Genomic DNA, 13933 nt, shown 5'->3' with positions numbered 1-13933 from the left:
CAAGCACTACCAAAAGAAAAGAAAATGTTTCCAAAAGAGAAAGCACATGCTTAATTGCATCATTATGGTATGGCTTATTGGGATATTCTAAAGAAGATGTCTTGGGCTCTTCGAAAGAGCCGGGTATATAAAAGACGTATTAAGGCAGCTTTCATCTCGCCTGTATATCTCAGATTAACCCACTCTGGGCCTGGTCAGCGGTGACTTGCGATTAGGTCCCACAGCAGGCAGAGTCACGGCCCCTCTTCCTCTCCTGATCTAATTGTATTTTTAAAAGCCCCTTACCTTTGTTCTATTTTGGTGGGCCTCGACATCCACTTTCAAATCAGCTTTACTATTAGGTTAGATAACAGAGTGTAGGGCTATATTTTACTATACCAAAAAGTGTATTATTTTCATTAACTATAAAATTTACACATATTTTATCAATCAATCTATTTATCCATCAATATAAAATGTTTAGGGTTACCAGGATTAAAGAACATGTTGACATGTTTGAAATAAGCAATGCATATGTGTTCATGAAGAGCATGTCAATGTTTGTCAAGTCAAGTCAAGTCAGATTTATTTGTATAGCGCATTTAACATGCACAGAGTGCAACCCAAAGCGCTCCACATATAAGACATTGTCATTGACACAGACTAACAAAGACAATAGATGCCGGATGGAGCGGCGTAGTCGCCAGCGTACCCGTGACACCAAGACATACATTTAAGAAATAACAAACACAAAAGATGCCGGACGGAGCGGCGTAGTCGCCAGCGTACCCAAGACAAGACCTACAACAAACAAATTAATAAATAAAATAAATAAAAATTAAAAATAAAATTAGTCCAATTTCCAACCGGCTGAAAATGTCCAAGGGCAAAGATGACCCGCGTGAAAACTGCGCACAGCTGTGTCTTCACGATGCAACACCAACAAAGTTCTTTATAACTGACCAACCCGGAGAATTCACTGGCAGTCTGGAGAGCACTGGAAGGACTAGACAGTCCGAATTTGTGATGGGCGACCCTGCTGATTATCAGCTCGGTGGTCCTAGACAGTGATCGTTTGTTGTTTGTTGTTCATGGTTGACGCTGTCATCAGAGTTTCTTAGCACTCAATCCAGACTCCAGGCACCGGTAGATGCTAGCATGGCAGCTGGCATGTCAGCCGCAGCTCGGTGGTCGTGGCAGCTGCAGATCTCTTGCAGATTGAAGTTAGGCACTTTGCTAACTAGATGATCTAATCCTGTAGCTCTTGCTTTCATTTATTCCATTGCTTATGATTGTGATATAAAAACCTTTTGTTGCACTCTTCAGCTTAAGTACTGTCAATTGTTCTTTTGAAGCTGTGCTTCATATAGCCTTGGCTAGTAATTAATGTGCTTTTTCAGTAAGCTAGGTCATCCAAATGTCACATATTTCTAGACAGAGAACTGTAAGCTTCATACTGTAGCTTCACACATTTGCGGTGAGTTTTGTTGATAGTATTCGTTTAAGTAGATTGTTTATGAATTTCCCCTCTTCGGGATAATAAAGTTGACTGACTTTGACTTTCATAGACCTTGCTCAAGTACACTGAGCTATTTATATACTGATTTTTTATAATGTCTGTTGCCTAATCCAGCACTTACCATGGTGTGACAGAGCAGAATAGCACGGGAAAGTTCATGTGTTTGCATGTGAATAAGCCACATTCAGTTATTCATGATATGCAGCTTTCAAAGCACTCTGAGAAGTATAAACACTACTGTACATGATCGGATTACCAACAATAATGGCACGTTTGAACGAACAACCCGCATTTATTCCGTCTCAACAAAGTTGGTTTCTCATCTTTCACCATGAAATAGAGCATTGGAATATATTTCACATATATAAACATATATGATATATTTTATAGTATTTATCTTTTTGTATTTTATTTTATTTTTGTAACTGTTGAATTAAAATGTGTTATCATTGGGGAACATTTAGCATGTTTGCCATTTTCTTTATTTGTGTACATTTTAGCCTCCCTATATTCCACATGTGTTTCTGCTTTGTTTTGGGGAAAGACATCTATAAGACAAAAGTCTGACCCTTGTGGAACATACCACAAGGGTGATAATGTCATTCAATGTGAGAGCCACTTGTGGCAGCTGGCTTAGAGAAATCTGAAAGTCAGTTTATAATATATACTATTTCCAGTTGATTTTCACTCTTTATCTGTTGAAGCAATAACCAGTCTACTTATGAATTGGATTTATGAGATCTTTAATTGAGAGAGGATATTCAGCCGAATCCACCTGTACTTGTGAACGCTGAGAATGAGGTAACAGTCTGTGTATCTGAATTTATTGAGGGTGCACAGGTGAAATTATGTGTGGCCCATCACAGATAATAATTGTAGTTCAACATACAGATAACAAAGAGATATTTATAAGGCATTTATTTAAATCAACTGGTAAACAAATCATGAATGATTCACATGAGCTTTGGAATTATTAACAAATCGAATACATAGTATTTCCCTTTTCCTAGAAGTATCAAATGAATCTTTGAAAATAAATAACACTGGATACATACTGTGATTCCACAAAATAATACAAATAAAAAATAAATTATGACATTCCTCCAAATAAAGTGGAGGATAATGTCCCTTTGTCTTTTAGAAGGCATCTAAATCCTCTCTTCCCCTCATTGCAGACTGTTGGACAATTCTTAAACATCTCTATTCATGAAATATTACCATGTCAAATAATACTCTTCTCCTGAGGACTTATTCAACTTAGCCTATACTGCCTTGTATTTTCAGGTGCAGCTGTCTGTGATGTTGATGTGATGTAAATCTGAGCTCTGTGTTTAGGCTGAGGTTAATTTTGTTTTGTTTTATTGTTTTATTGACACTTATCAGTCTTGGTGTAGCCCTGATGTCACTCCAATATTGCACAGAGGGTGGGGGGGTTACAAAACTATATTACTTGTGCGGACCTTACATGTGTTGTTGAATTTAGACCATGTGTTTCAGTAAATATCTAAACCGAGTGAGCTGGTCAGTAGAGCTGGGCACTGTTGCCCTTCTGCACTTTGTCCTCGGACCGCCGCCGCATCCTGCCATCTTCGACAGACTCCCGGCACAGGCCCTCGTCGCTAGCCGCCTGGAGGCTGTCGAAGGTGCCCTGCCGCTCGCCGCTGGCTGCGTCGCTGCTCCGCTCCACCCGCTTACGGTGCTCCTGGATGGACCTCGCCACCTCGGTCAGGCGGTGGCAGCAGCCCACGCGCGCGTCGGTGGTGCAGGCGTACATGCCGGCGGGCACGGCCAGCACCATGGCACACACGATCACGATGATGTGGATGAGGCGCTCGCGCTTCTCCAGCTCGTTCACGTCGCTGCCTGTCATGAAGACGATGCACTGACCAGCGAGCGGCGTCTGGTTCCGTAGCGCCACGCACACCTTGTATTTAGTGAGGGGCTGCAGCTTGTCCACTGAATAGCTAGTGATGCCCGGGCCGATGTAGATCATCTCCGCCTTGGGCGTGTCAAAGCGGCCAAAGTGGATGGTGTACCAGGTGTTTGCTGGGTTGTCCGTGACGGCGAACCACTCCACAGTGATGCCGTAAATCGTCTGCTTGGCAATGCGGAAGTCGATGTAGACGTTATCCTCGGCGGAGGCCTGGGGGTAGGGCGCGGAGGCCTTGAAGGAGACGTTGCTCGCCAAGACATTGACGGTGATTCGGACGGAGGAGTTGCCGATGAAGTTGTTGGCGGTGCAGGTATAGACGCCGCGGTCGACCAGGTGCAGGGATGGGATTAGGAGCTGGGAGTTAATGGTGTCCTCATCCACCTGTGTCTGGGACACTGTGGCCCCAAGAAACAAGAGAACGCCGGAGGTCAGGGGATTATAGAAATGCCTGTGGTTGTTACTCTGGTTGATACTGCGTGTCAATAACAATGTTATTTTTCATTAGTTTCACCAAACCATTACACAATGCACTGCAGTGTATAAGTGTATTAGATGCCATTATTATTTCTGAGAAACGATTAGAGGAAATAGAAGAGGAAAGCCCTCTGTGAGTCAGACAATGTTAACAATGTAAAACTGGAATAATAACTATGTGTGCATACATGGGAAATATAGCAAGCTGAAAAGGTAGTTATTGCATCAGAAAGCTCAAAGTTCACCTGTGAATCCTCGGATGTTCTTGAGGTTGTAGATCCATCGGACCACAGGCTCGGGTCTGGCCTTCACCAGGCACTGTAGTGAGGTGCTGGCCCCAAGGGGCAGTGTGACGTTGGCCTGTGCAGTGGACGTCTCGGGCTTCATGCAGCTTGTCAGCTCCACCTCATGGAAGAACTTGCCCTCCTTGGAGGCAGGCCCGGCACAGGTCAGGTAGGAGTTCATGAGGATGACCGGCGGACTGACCGACTTGATGAACTCCACAAACCCCTTCAGGCGGCAGTCGCACAGCCAGTGGTTGTCGTGGAGGGCGAGCACTGCATTGGCCGTTCTCTCCTCGCTCCTGCCCGGCCTCGGACGCTGGAAGCGGGGCCAGTTAAGAAAGACATCCCTTGAGATGACCGTAAGCTGATTGAAAGATAAATCTAAGTAGGTTAACCCCGACAAGTGTCGCAGGGCGCTCTCCGGGAGCACGTCTAGCCGGTTGTGCTTCAGGTCCAGGATCTTCAGGTTGGGGGTGTCTTGGAATGCCGTCCAGGGGATGGACCGCAGCTTGTTGCCCTCAAGCCTCAGCTCGGTCAGGTTGGTCAGACCCTCCAGGCTCTTAATGTTCATGAGGGTGATGTCGTTGAAGTTCAGCCACAGAGACTCCAAGGCACTGACGCTAGAGAAGGACCTCTGGGGGATCTCGGTTAGGTGGGAGTTCTCTACGCGGATTTTGGTGAAGTCGGGAGGGATGTTGTTGGGGATTCTGCCCAGGGAGGTTTCCATACAAAGCAGGGACCTAGAGATTGGGGTGACCATAGTGAACTATGATGTGACATGATCATGAGGTATTGTAGGTAATAGTCATGATAGGTCATAATAGTAGCCTATTTTCTAGCACCAGCATCTGTCACAAGTAGTAAAACACAATACACAATACCAGCCCGCACAAAATAACAACAATGCAAAGCCATTTATTAATTAAAATGGCTTGTGCTTAGGAATTTAGATTCACTTTTTGCCTAAATTGTCATTTTAGGTTGACAAGTTGATTGTGAACAGCAGTTACGTTCACGAAAACCAGACAACACACAGACTGGAATCTACCGATATATCATCATCTTAGGCACTCTTACCTTCCGAAGCCATCATCGGTGCAGGAACAGCCAGTGACACAGAAAGATGATACAGAGTTGATTTGAAGGAGGACAGAGATGATGGCTAGTGTTCCATAGATGGTGTCCATATTCCTATGGTCCATATGCTATGGAGAGTTTGCATGTGGAGCGTTGCCTGGGAGCTGAGCATGGGTTTGGCGAAGTAAGCTTATTACGGCTAATCCTCCTGGGCGTCTTGACGCAGATCAGAGATCTGAGGAAAACAACCAGCAGTTTAAACAAATCGAGATGTGTGACAGAAGAGGGACGTTTTGCACATCTTTGAGTGCAGTTCCTGGAGTTGTGAAAGTTCTGATGCTGAGGTGAGGAATGAAAGTTATGTAAAACATACATATGTGAAATGTATTTAAAAAAAATTTGGATGTTGCCAATTGAGTCACAGAGAAAGGAGTTGAATATCTGTTCTGTTCTGTTCTGTCAAAAGTAAAGCAAAACAAAACAATATAATATATTCATAGTTTTTCATAAAAGTGTATTAAAGTCATAGAGAAATATATTTGCCTCAAGGTATTATGGATATCATTCTACCTGATACCTGTTTGACTCCAAACAGTTACTCTGTCTAGTCGACCATGTGGTGAATGGGAGGGGGGAGACATTTTCCACTTGTCGTGCCATCTGTGACATCACCAGGCTACCTTTCTCCATGCCCTGCGGGGAGGCAACTCTCTTTTTAGATCTCGGAGCTGACCGACAGCCCACTTCAGGACAGCAGAGGGCTGCACAGAGCTGTGGGTGTCCTGCTGCACGACAGGATGGAATCAGGTCAAGCACGATGGTCTCTAGGAGACAAGAGCACTGTCACATACTCCTCAAGCTGACTTATCGGCTGGTTCTGCAGAGCAAGCAGTCTTAGATGTCTGCATTTAGAGTGTCACAGCATGCCAGTTTCAGCCCAACACACACCCTTCGGCAATGCAAAAATATGTGTTAATATGATTCACTAAAATATAAATATATAATAGCATACATTTAAATATGTTTTTAAAAAGTGACTAAAGATTAATGAAGCCATGTGGGTGTAAAACTGTTTTATGCAACATACTGCATTTTGCCACAGAAAATTAGTCAGTTGCTGTATAACTATACATACATTAATTACAGCTGAGGTGAGGTGTTGGACACCATATATGGTCATTGTGGCTGTCTGCTGTTGGACAGTAGAGCTCTGACACGCATGCACGCCCCCGCATGCACACGCCCTACCTGTGTGTGTGTGTGTGTGTGTGTGTGTGTGTGTGTGTGTGTGTGTGTGTGTGTGTGTGTGTGTGTGTGTGTGTGTGTGTGTGTGTGTGTGTGTGTGTGTGTGTGCACATGTCTGTGTGAATTAATTATATGTTAGCATATTATATAACTTTATATCCTACACAGAAAGTTTCTTCAGAAGTGAAAATGATCACAGCATCAGCATCAGCTTGACTGATCGACCTGGTTTCAACAAATGTCTCTCTCCTCTCTCTTTTGGACTCTCTCTACACAGAATATGGGAGTATAAGTATACAACATTGTATATTTATTTTATTCATCTCTCTAGACAGTTATGGGCCCTAATTTAAATGACAAAGTCTCTCATGCATGAACAAAAGCTATTGTGTGTTGTGGGGGAGTATTGCATTGATACACTGATGTTCATGTTATTGTGCTCATAATTATAAATGAGAAAAACATATTGTTGTTAAATTAGCTTTAGTACATTTTTGCTTGTTGCGGTTGGCCCACTTCAAACAGTCGTTCAAATTAGGGTCCTTTCGTTTATAATTGTAAATATAATAAAATAAAATTGATATTGCAACATAATGGCAATTTTTGGTCTGATTTGTCTTTTTGTGCAATCAACCTCACTGAAACAGGACCAAATGCACGCAAAATATTTTCACATGGCAAGTTCACTGGTTCACTGAAGCAAGCTTCTTACACTTAATCCCCCTCTGCGTCACTTTTAAGAACCAAAATGGAGCATGGTATTTTTAGTGGTCCTTAAATATTTAGGGTGATTGAAAACCTTAAAAAAGCAAAGGTTAAACTATACTACTGTTCAAAAGTTTGGAGTCACTTAGAAATGTTCTTGTTTCATCATTAATGTTGTAAATGACTGTTGTAAAAAGAAATGGCTGAATGGCTTCAATGCAATATCTACATTGCCCATTATCAACAACCATTCATCCAATGTTCCAAAGGCACATTCTGTTTACTAAACTGATATCATTTTAAAAGGCTAACTGAAAAAAAAAAAATTGGAGAATCTGCTGCCCTGATTGAAAAAACAATGCAACTGATCTCAGCTGGTATTCTGTCTATAATGGAGTGAAATGGACATTTCTAAGTGACCCCAGACTTTTGAACGGCAGTGTATATAAAAAAGTAACAATGAATTGTTGCAGCATTCCAAATCAAAAATATGAATCCAATTTATGGCTTGATTAAATTAACCATAAAATGAATTTAAATTAGGTGTGACAAAAAAAACTTGTCCAGTCATGGTTATAAACTTAGTGGACTATATCTAGTCAGACCCCAGCAAGGCAGCTGTCACTCATTCAGAATTTTCACAGACGTGTTTCCTGTCTGCCTTGTCATCCTTACCCTTTCCCTCTGACCTTTAGGTGACTTCTAGTCTGTTTTATGACATGTTTAATTTCCATAGTGTACTGACACATTTTCAGAGAAAAAAATGCACAAATCACCACGCCACTATAGAAAAAGATTTATTCCTTCATACATTTAGACTTATATGATCTTATGAGATAAATAGAGATTATACAAAATGTACATTATTCTAGGTTAGAATTGAAACACAGTCGACCTGGCATATTAACTCACACAGTACATAGATTTATATTTTTAAAAAGTTATTTTGTTGTTTACTGGGCCTAGTTTTTTTTTTTTCATTTTTGTGAATCAAACACTGATAAAAGAAGAAGGTACTTGTTGAGTTATTTGAGTGGATTGTGGATGTACCATCCTCTCAATGAGATGGGCTTCAGGTACTCTAGCAAAGTATCATCTGAAAGACAAACCACTACATGGGTATATGTCTCAAAAAAGTGCATGACGTATAAAAAAACAGGTAGTCAAATGAAAAAATGAAATATTTTTTTTCCTCAGGTTCCCTTTTGTTCATCACAGCGCACCAATCAGAGGGTGATTTGGTTATGAAATAAATAGTAATATGCATCAATGACTTTACAGAAACATTAATGAACATCGCTCCCACTAGCCCTGCAGGCACATTCTAACACCTTCACAGCATTGGGTCACCTGTCCTCCAGAGAACCAAACGGCCAATAAGGGTTCACAGGTCAGTTAAAGCTGGCCTCACTCTTATCATACAACACAACACAAATGTGTTGTTGAGCCAGTTTTAGTGTTTGTAAAAGTGAGTGCGTGGCTCGGTGTGCTGGCCTCTGGCCTTTAGAACGGTCCACTCTGGCAGTTGGATTAGCAGAAGTACTCGTTGGGAGGGCCTTCAGTCCTGGCGGTGGCCTCCGAGTCCACGCTGGAGCGTGCCGAGAGGAGCCTGTTGGACTCATCCGGGTTGAGTCGCGTGAGGTATTCCCCTTCCATCCCTTTGGCTTTGGTGCCCGGCGAGAGCGTCTCGAACGTGACGTACGAGTCCTGGATGTCCTTGGACTTGCGTCCGAGCAGCTTCTGCAGACGGCGCTTGAGGGCACCGCAGCAGACGATGAGCGTGAGCGGCACGGCGATGACGCAGGCCACGGTGATGACCACCACGTTGATGAGCTTCTGCGTGCCACTGGCGCTGGCCGCCTCGTCCGTGGAGAAGATGACGCACTGCTCCTTCTTGGGGATGAGGCCCTTGACACAGACGCACGCGATGTACTTGGTCTTGGGCACCAGGCCCTCGATGGTGATGCGGTTCTTGCCGGGCTCCACGTTGATGCGGCGCATGTCGCGCTCGCCGAAGACGGCGTAGAGCACGCTGAAGGATGTGGTGTTGGTGGCCATGGGCGCGCGCCAGTTGAGCGACACCGTGTGGTCAGTGTCGCCGATGACCTTGACCGAGCGCACGATCCGCCGCTCGGGGCCCTGCTGCAGGGACGAGGCGTTGGCCGCCAGGTTGGACAGCACCTCCTTGGCGATCTCCATGGACGAGCCATCCATGACCGTCGAACCGCCTGTGGTCTGGCCCTCTGACACGCCGTCCGAGACACTGTAGCTTTCGATTTTCAGCGACCCGCGGCCAGTGCCCAGCGGCTCAATGATGGGCACCGAGCCGGACGTGGTGGACGGGGGCATGTAGCGGGCGATCAGCTTCTCCTGGTAGGCGGCACGGCCCATCCCACTGCCGCCCTTCTTGCCCCGGTTCTTCCGAGAGCCCGAGGACACGACCTCCTCGGAGCGGAACGTGTCCGAGATGACAAGGGAGATGATGGCGTCCGCGGTGTCCACAAAGTTAGTAGCCGTGCAGACGTACTTCCCCGAGTCGCGGTAGGACACGGCCGGCACACTTAGGATAGACCAGATGATGCCCTCCTTCGATACCTCTTGCTCGACTGTAAAAACACAGAGAACCGCACCACATATGAGAACAGCGTGGCCATGCAGTCACTGAAAAACTAATTTACCATTCAGTGGTGTGACCTACAAACAACCGGTGCTACACAAAAGAAGAGAGAAATGGTGCCGACAACAAACCCACATTAATGCCCGGCAGAGATAAACACTCTGATCCCAAGAGAATTGTCTCTGAGGACCGGCTTAAACCGCCGCCGCCTGATCTGGCCTCTGCCCTTCCCTCCACCACGGCAACAATAAATGGCACAGTTATGTAACGGACTGCCGACTTATTTATAGCTTGCGAGTGGAGCGGTACACCGGCATGCTCGCTGACACGCCAATAGCGAGAGCGTTCTCACCTGTGCCGTTCATGGGCTTGCCGTCGGCGCGGCTCCACGAGAGCTCGGGGATGGGAACGCCGACGGTGCCGCAGCGCAGCAGCACGTTATTGCCCACCGAGCTGCGGACCCGCGCCACGGCCGTGTGCACGCGCGGGGCCTGGCAGCGCCGCAGCTCGGCGTCGCCGAACAGCACGCCGGACAGGCTCTCGGGCTCGGCGCAGCGCAGGCGGGTGTCGATGAACGCCACCGCCGATGACGGGCTCTTCTGGAACTGCCCCAGGTCAAAGAGGCGGCAGTCACAAATCCAAGGGTTGTCATGCAGACCTATGAACACAAACAATATTATAAGGTTAATCAGAGTGTTTTGCTAAATATATTGCACAATTAATTGTCAAAGAACAATGATTATGCGGCCATTGGCATCGCATGTCATGTTCTGTGCATTACATATTATGTTCTGTGTTGGTGAACAAAGGGTTTAGGAAAAAACATTATATAGTATGTAGCATCAAGAAATAATATTATTTTTTCTACTACACAGAAATTAATTTCCTTGTCTCAGCATTCTTGTGTTAGTAATTATATTTATATATTTTTACATTTGACACTTGCAATGATATTTTTGTTCTTCACAAACAATTATCTGTATCACATCACACAGCCATCACAACCCTATCCTCAAATACTATAATAGTGAATGATCCAATGTGCAGCCCTACCCAAAATCATCTTGGAGCTGTCCGGGTCTATGGAGGGTTTCACATTGAGCCATGTGCTGAGGACGTCAGTGGGCACGGTGGTCAGGCTATTGCTGGACAGATCCAGGTAGGTGAGGTTCTTGATGTAGAGGGTGGCCTCACTGGGGATGGCCGTGATCTTGTTGTTGTGGAGGTCCAGGAGACGCAGGTTGGGCACGTCCGTCAGGGACTCCCAGGGGAAGGAGGTGAGCGCGTTCCCATCCAGTCGCAGCTCATCCAGGCTGGAAAGCCCACGGAAACTGTCCACGTTCAGGGAGGAGAGTGAGTTGAAGGACATCCACAGGAACTCCAGGTTGCTGAGGTAATGGAAGGTCTGGCTGGTGATACGTGTGATGGCCGTCTTCTCAATGCGCAGCTTGGACGTGTCCAGTGGGAAGTTGGTTGGGATGAAAGTGATCTCTGGGTCATTGCAGAGGACGCTCCTGAGTAGAGAAATAGATTGCGCTAATCAACAGATCACTCTCACACTAGAACTGCCAAGAATGTCAAACTACTATTAAACAAGGTGGACATTTGGCGGTTCTTGGAATTTAACTCAAAATTTCACCAGCAGAACTATTTTTCTTTTTTAAGAAAGTATTTTTTCAAAAAATTATTTAGCGGTCAAAATGACCTGTCACGGCCTTTCTAATGTTAACTCTTCTCCAAACACTGATGCAGGAAGATAAAATAAACTCTGAGAAATGAATACAGATCTTAACATTTCCATTCTCTATTCTTACTTATTTTTTTTGCAATTTATTGTTATACAGTTGATATTTTTAAAAGCAATATTTTTGCTTCTTTTCTTTTGAGGCAGAGAAGCTTTCATTTATGTGCAGTATGTGTGAGAGCTACACTGCAGAGCACACTGCCTAACAAGGAAAGAAGATTAAAAAGCATGCACAAGTTAATCCCACACTAAATAAAGAGTCCTGAAATCTGCTATCCAACAAAATGGTGCAAAACAAACAGCACAAATGTTTTCAAATGTTTTCTAAAAAAACAAAAAATATGCAAGTTTGCCATCTATTTAAAATGTAATTGCAATGTAGCTGTTCTGCAATGTCTCTAGCCCTTACCTTGCCTTGGAGCCATCACTCAGCTTATGATAAAAGCAGCTGCACTGAGAAGGGCAGGAATAGGAAACCATAGGAAGGCAACACAACGCCACACAGAACGCTAACTCTGCACGGCCCAACATGGTGACTGCTTTCTTGGCTCTATTCTACTGGACTATTCCTACATCCGTGGGGAGGAGATGCGCTGGCTTATTCCTCCAGCATCCGCGGCATCGTACTGTCCTGCTCGGCTAGTGGCCCATACTGGACTGTGCTGCGCTGAATCCTGAGATAAAAAGGATCGACTAGGATTAAGGAGAGGACTTGGGTTATTTTCATTGACGCGATTATTGCTTCCTAGAAGCTGATAGGCTATATGGGTGCCCGTTGTTTATATACAGAAGCAGTAGGTCTGAGGCAGTGACTGAGGGGTAATAATAAAGGCTCTGACGATGTTTGGAACTTCTCTATCATCTACCATTGGCTGACAGACTGTACTGTACTGTACTGATCTGATGTAAAAAAATTAAATGTCTAAAACAGAACTGATTTTATATTTGCATTGTATATTATATCAAATACATTCTTTTCAATGTATTTTATACATAAATGCATGAAACTGTGTATAATTACTTTGTATTTGTAATTGTTAAGTGAGAAACTGGTAACAGAAAGACTATTCCTCATACAGATCCTGCATCTCTTTCCACAATGTATTTCCAATGATAAATACTTTTGTTTAATTCCTCAACATCAATTTAATCGGAATAAAAACATGTCAAAGAATAATTTAAATAGGAGAAAATGTTTTTTCAGTGTGCCAATCTTACTTACTTACAATCTTACTTAAATGCTTTGTTTTACACTACATGTAGATGACAAACACATTTTTCACTCAAACTCTACAAATATCAACAAAATCAGTCATGTTCAGACTGCTAATATTTGTTCACATTATGCCTGTAGGTGGCAGTAAGGACAGATATGTTGTTTTCATCCCAACACACATCTAGCACAACTCACAACTAAGTGTCACTTCAGCTCCCCTTATGAGGTGAATAAACTGAATACTGATGTATCTATGTTAAAAAAAACTTACATTCCAAGTCAGTAAATGTCTCAGTAAATTTGTTTTTGTTGTTGATGTTTTAACTATGTTTTTTTGTGATCACTTATCCAAAAAGCTCTGTTAAACCAGTCGCCCTTAATAGCCTGTGACCAGATTTGAAGAGTTACTACCTTCTGGAGTTTCTTTGTGAGCCTCAGCCTTTAACCAGCATGAGGAAAAGACCAGCTTCCACTGAAAATCCGACACTGGAGTGGAGCTCCACAAATTCAGCACTGGGCAAAAACAATCAGGGATATGGGAGTAAGTTATGGGTTTGGTTTAAAATAAAAAAATAGCCAATATGTATTTTGTACACTGTAGCTGGTTTTAAAAACCTACAGTTGCATGCAATGCATGCAGTACTGTACATTGAATACTGAAAACAACTCTTTTGTTTTAAAGGCTAAAAGCTTAACTACTAATTGAGTAACACAGTGCTCCTGATTTTTCTTTCCCCCTTAATCTCGCGTCTCCATCTTTGCCCTAGAAAGCACAACAACTCATTGTTTGAAGCAACAAAAGCCCTACTAGACTAACCTTGTGTGAACCTCTAGACAACAGTATCCTGTAATGGCTGTGAAGCCATTCACATGGAAAAACATATCTTATTTACACTTTTTTTGTTTCACTCACATGTAGCTGTCATTACACCTTCGATCATCCAGGTTACGTTTTCAACTGGCTAGACTGGGCACTGTCTCAGATTGTCTTGATTGAAATGCTATGCTTTACATTACTCTGTACCTACATTTGTGTCTGCACTTTTGTAAACACAGCAATGTTGATATATCCTTTAATTGAATTTCAACTATTCTTCTGCTATATCCTTCAAAATTACAGTGGCATTGATTGAAGTTGGA

General features: G+C 43.7%; 2 protein-coding genes across 2 annotated transcripts; both read right to left on the bottom strand.

Annotated features, from left to right (window-relative positions):
- Positions 1–2930: 2930 nt before the first annotated feature.
- Positions 2931–5443, bottom strand: LOC125287141 (leucine-rich repeat, immunoglobulin-like domain and transmembrane domain-containing protein 2). Its single transcript, XM_048232689.1, has 3 exons — positions 5267–5443; positions 4151–4929; positions 2931–3826 (listed from the first exon to the last, which is right to left on the bottom strand). The coding sequence occupies exons 1-3, from the start codon at positions 5389–5391 to the stop codon at positions 3021–3023; spliced, it is 1710 nt and encodes a 569-aa protein (XP_048088646.1). The 5' UTR covers positions 5392–5443; the 3' UTR covers positions 2931–3020.
- Positions 5444–8000: 2557 nt separating this feature from the next.
- Positions 8001–12239, bottom strand: lrit1b (leucine-rich repeat, immunoglobulin-like and transmembrane domains 1b). Its single transcript, XM_048232687.1, has 4 exons — positions 11987–12239; positions 10887–11347; positions 10186–10491; positions 8001–9822 (listed from the first exon to the last, which is right to left on the bottom strand). The coding sequence occupies exons 1-4, from the start codon at positions 12106–12108 to the stop codon at positions 8747–8749; spliced, it is 1965 nt and encodes a 654-aa protein (XP_048088644.1). The 5' UTR covers positions 12109–12239; the 3' UTR covers positions 8001–8746.
- Between the last annotated feature and the right edge of the window lie 1694 nt (positions 12240–13933).

Source organism: Alosa alosa, chromosome 22, assembly GCF_017589495.1.
Source record: "Alosa alosa isolate M-15738 ecotype Scorff River chromosome 22, AALO_Geno_1.1, whole genome shotgun sequence".
NCBI lineage: Eukaryota > Metazoa > Chordata > Actinopteri > Clupeiformes > Clupeidae > Alosa > Alosa alosa.
Note: the sequence above shows the minus strand (reverse complement) of the source record. Positions and strands in the feature narration are given on the sequence as shown.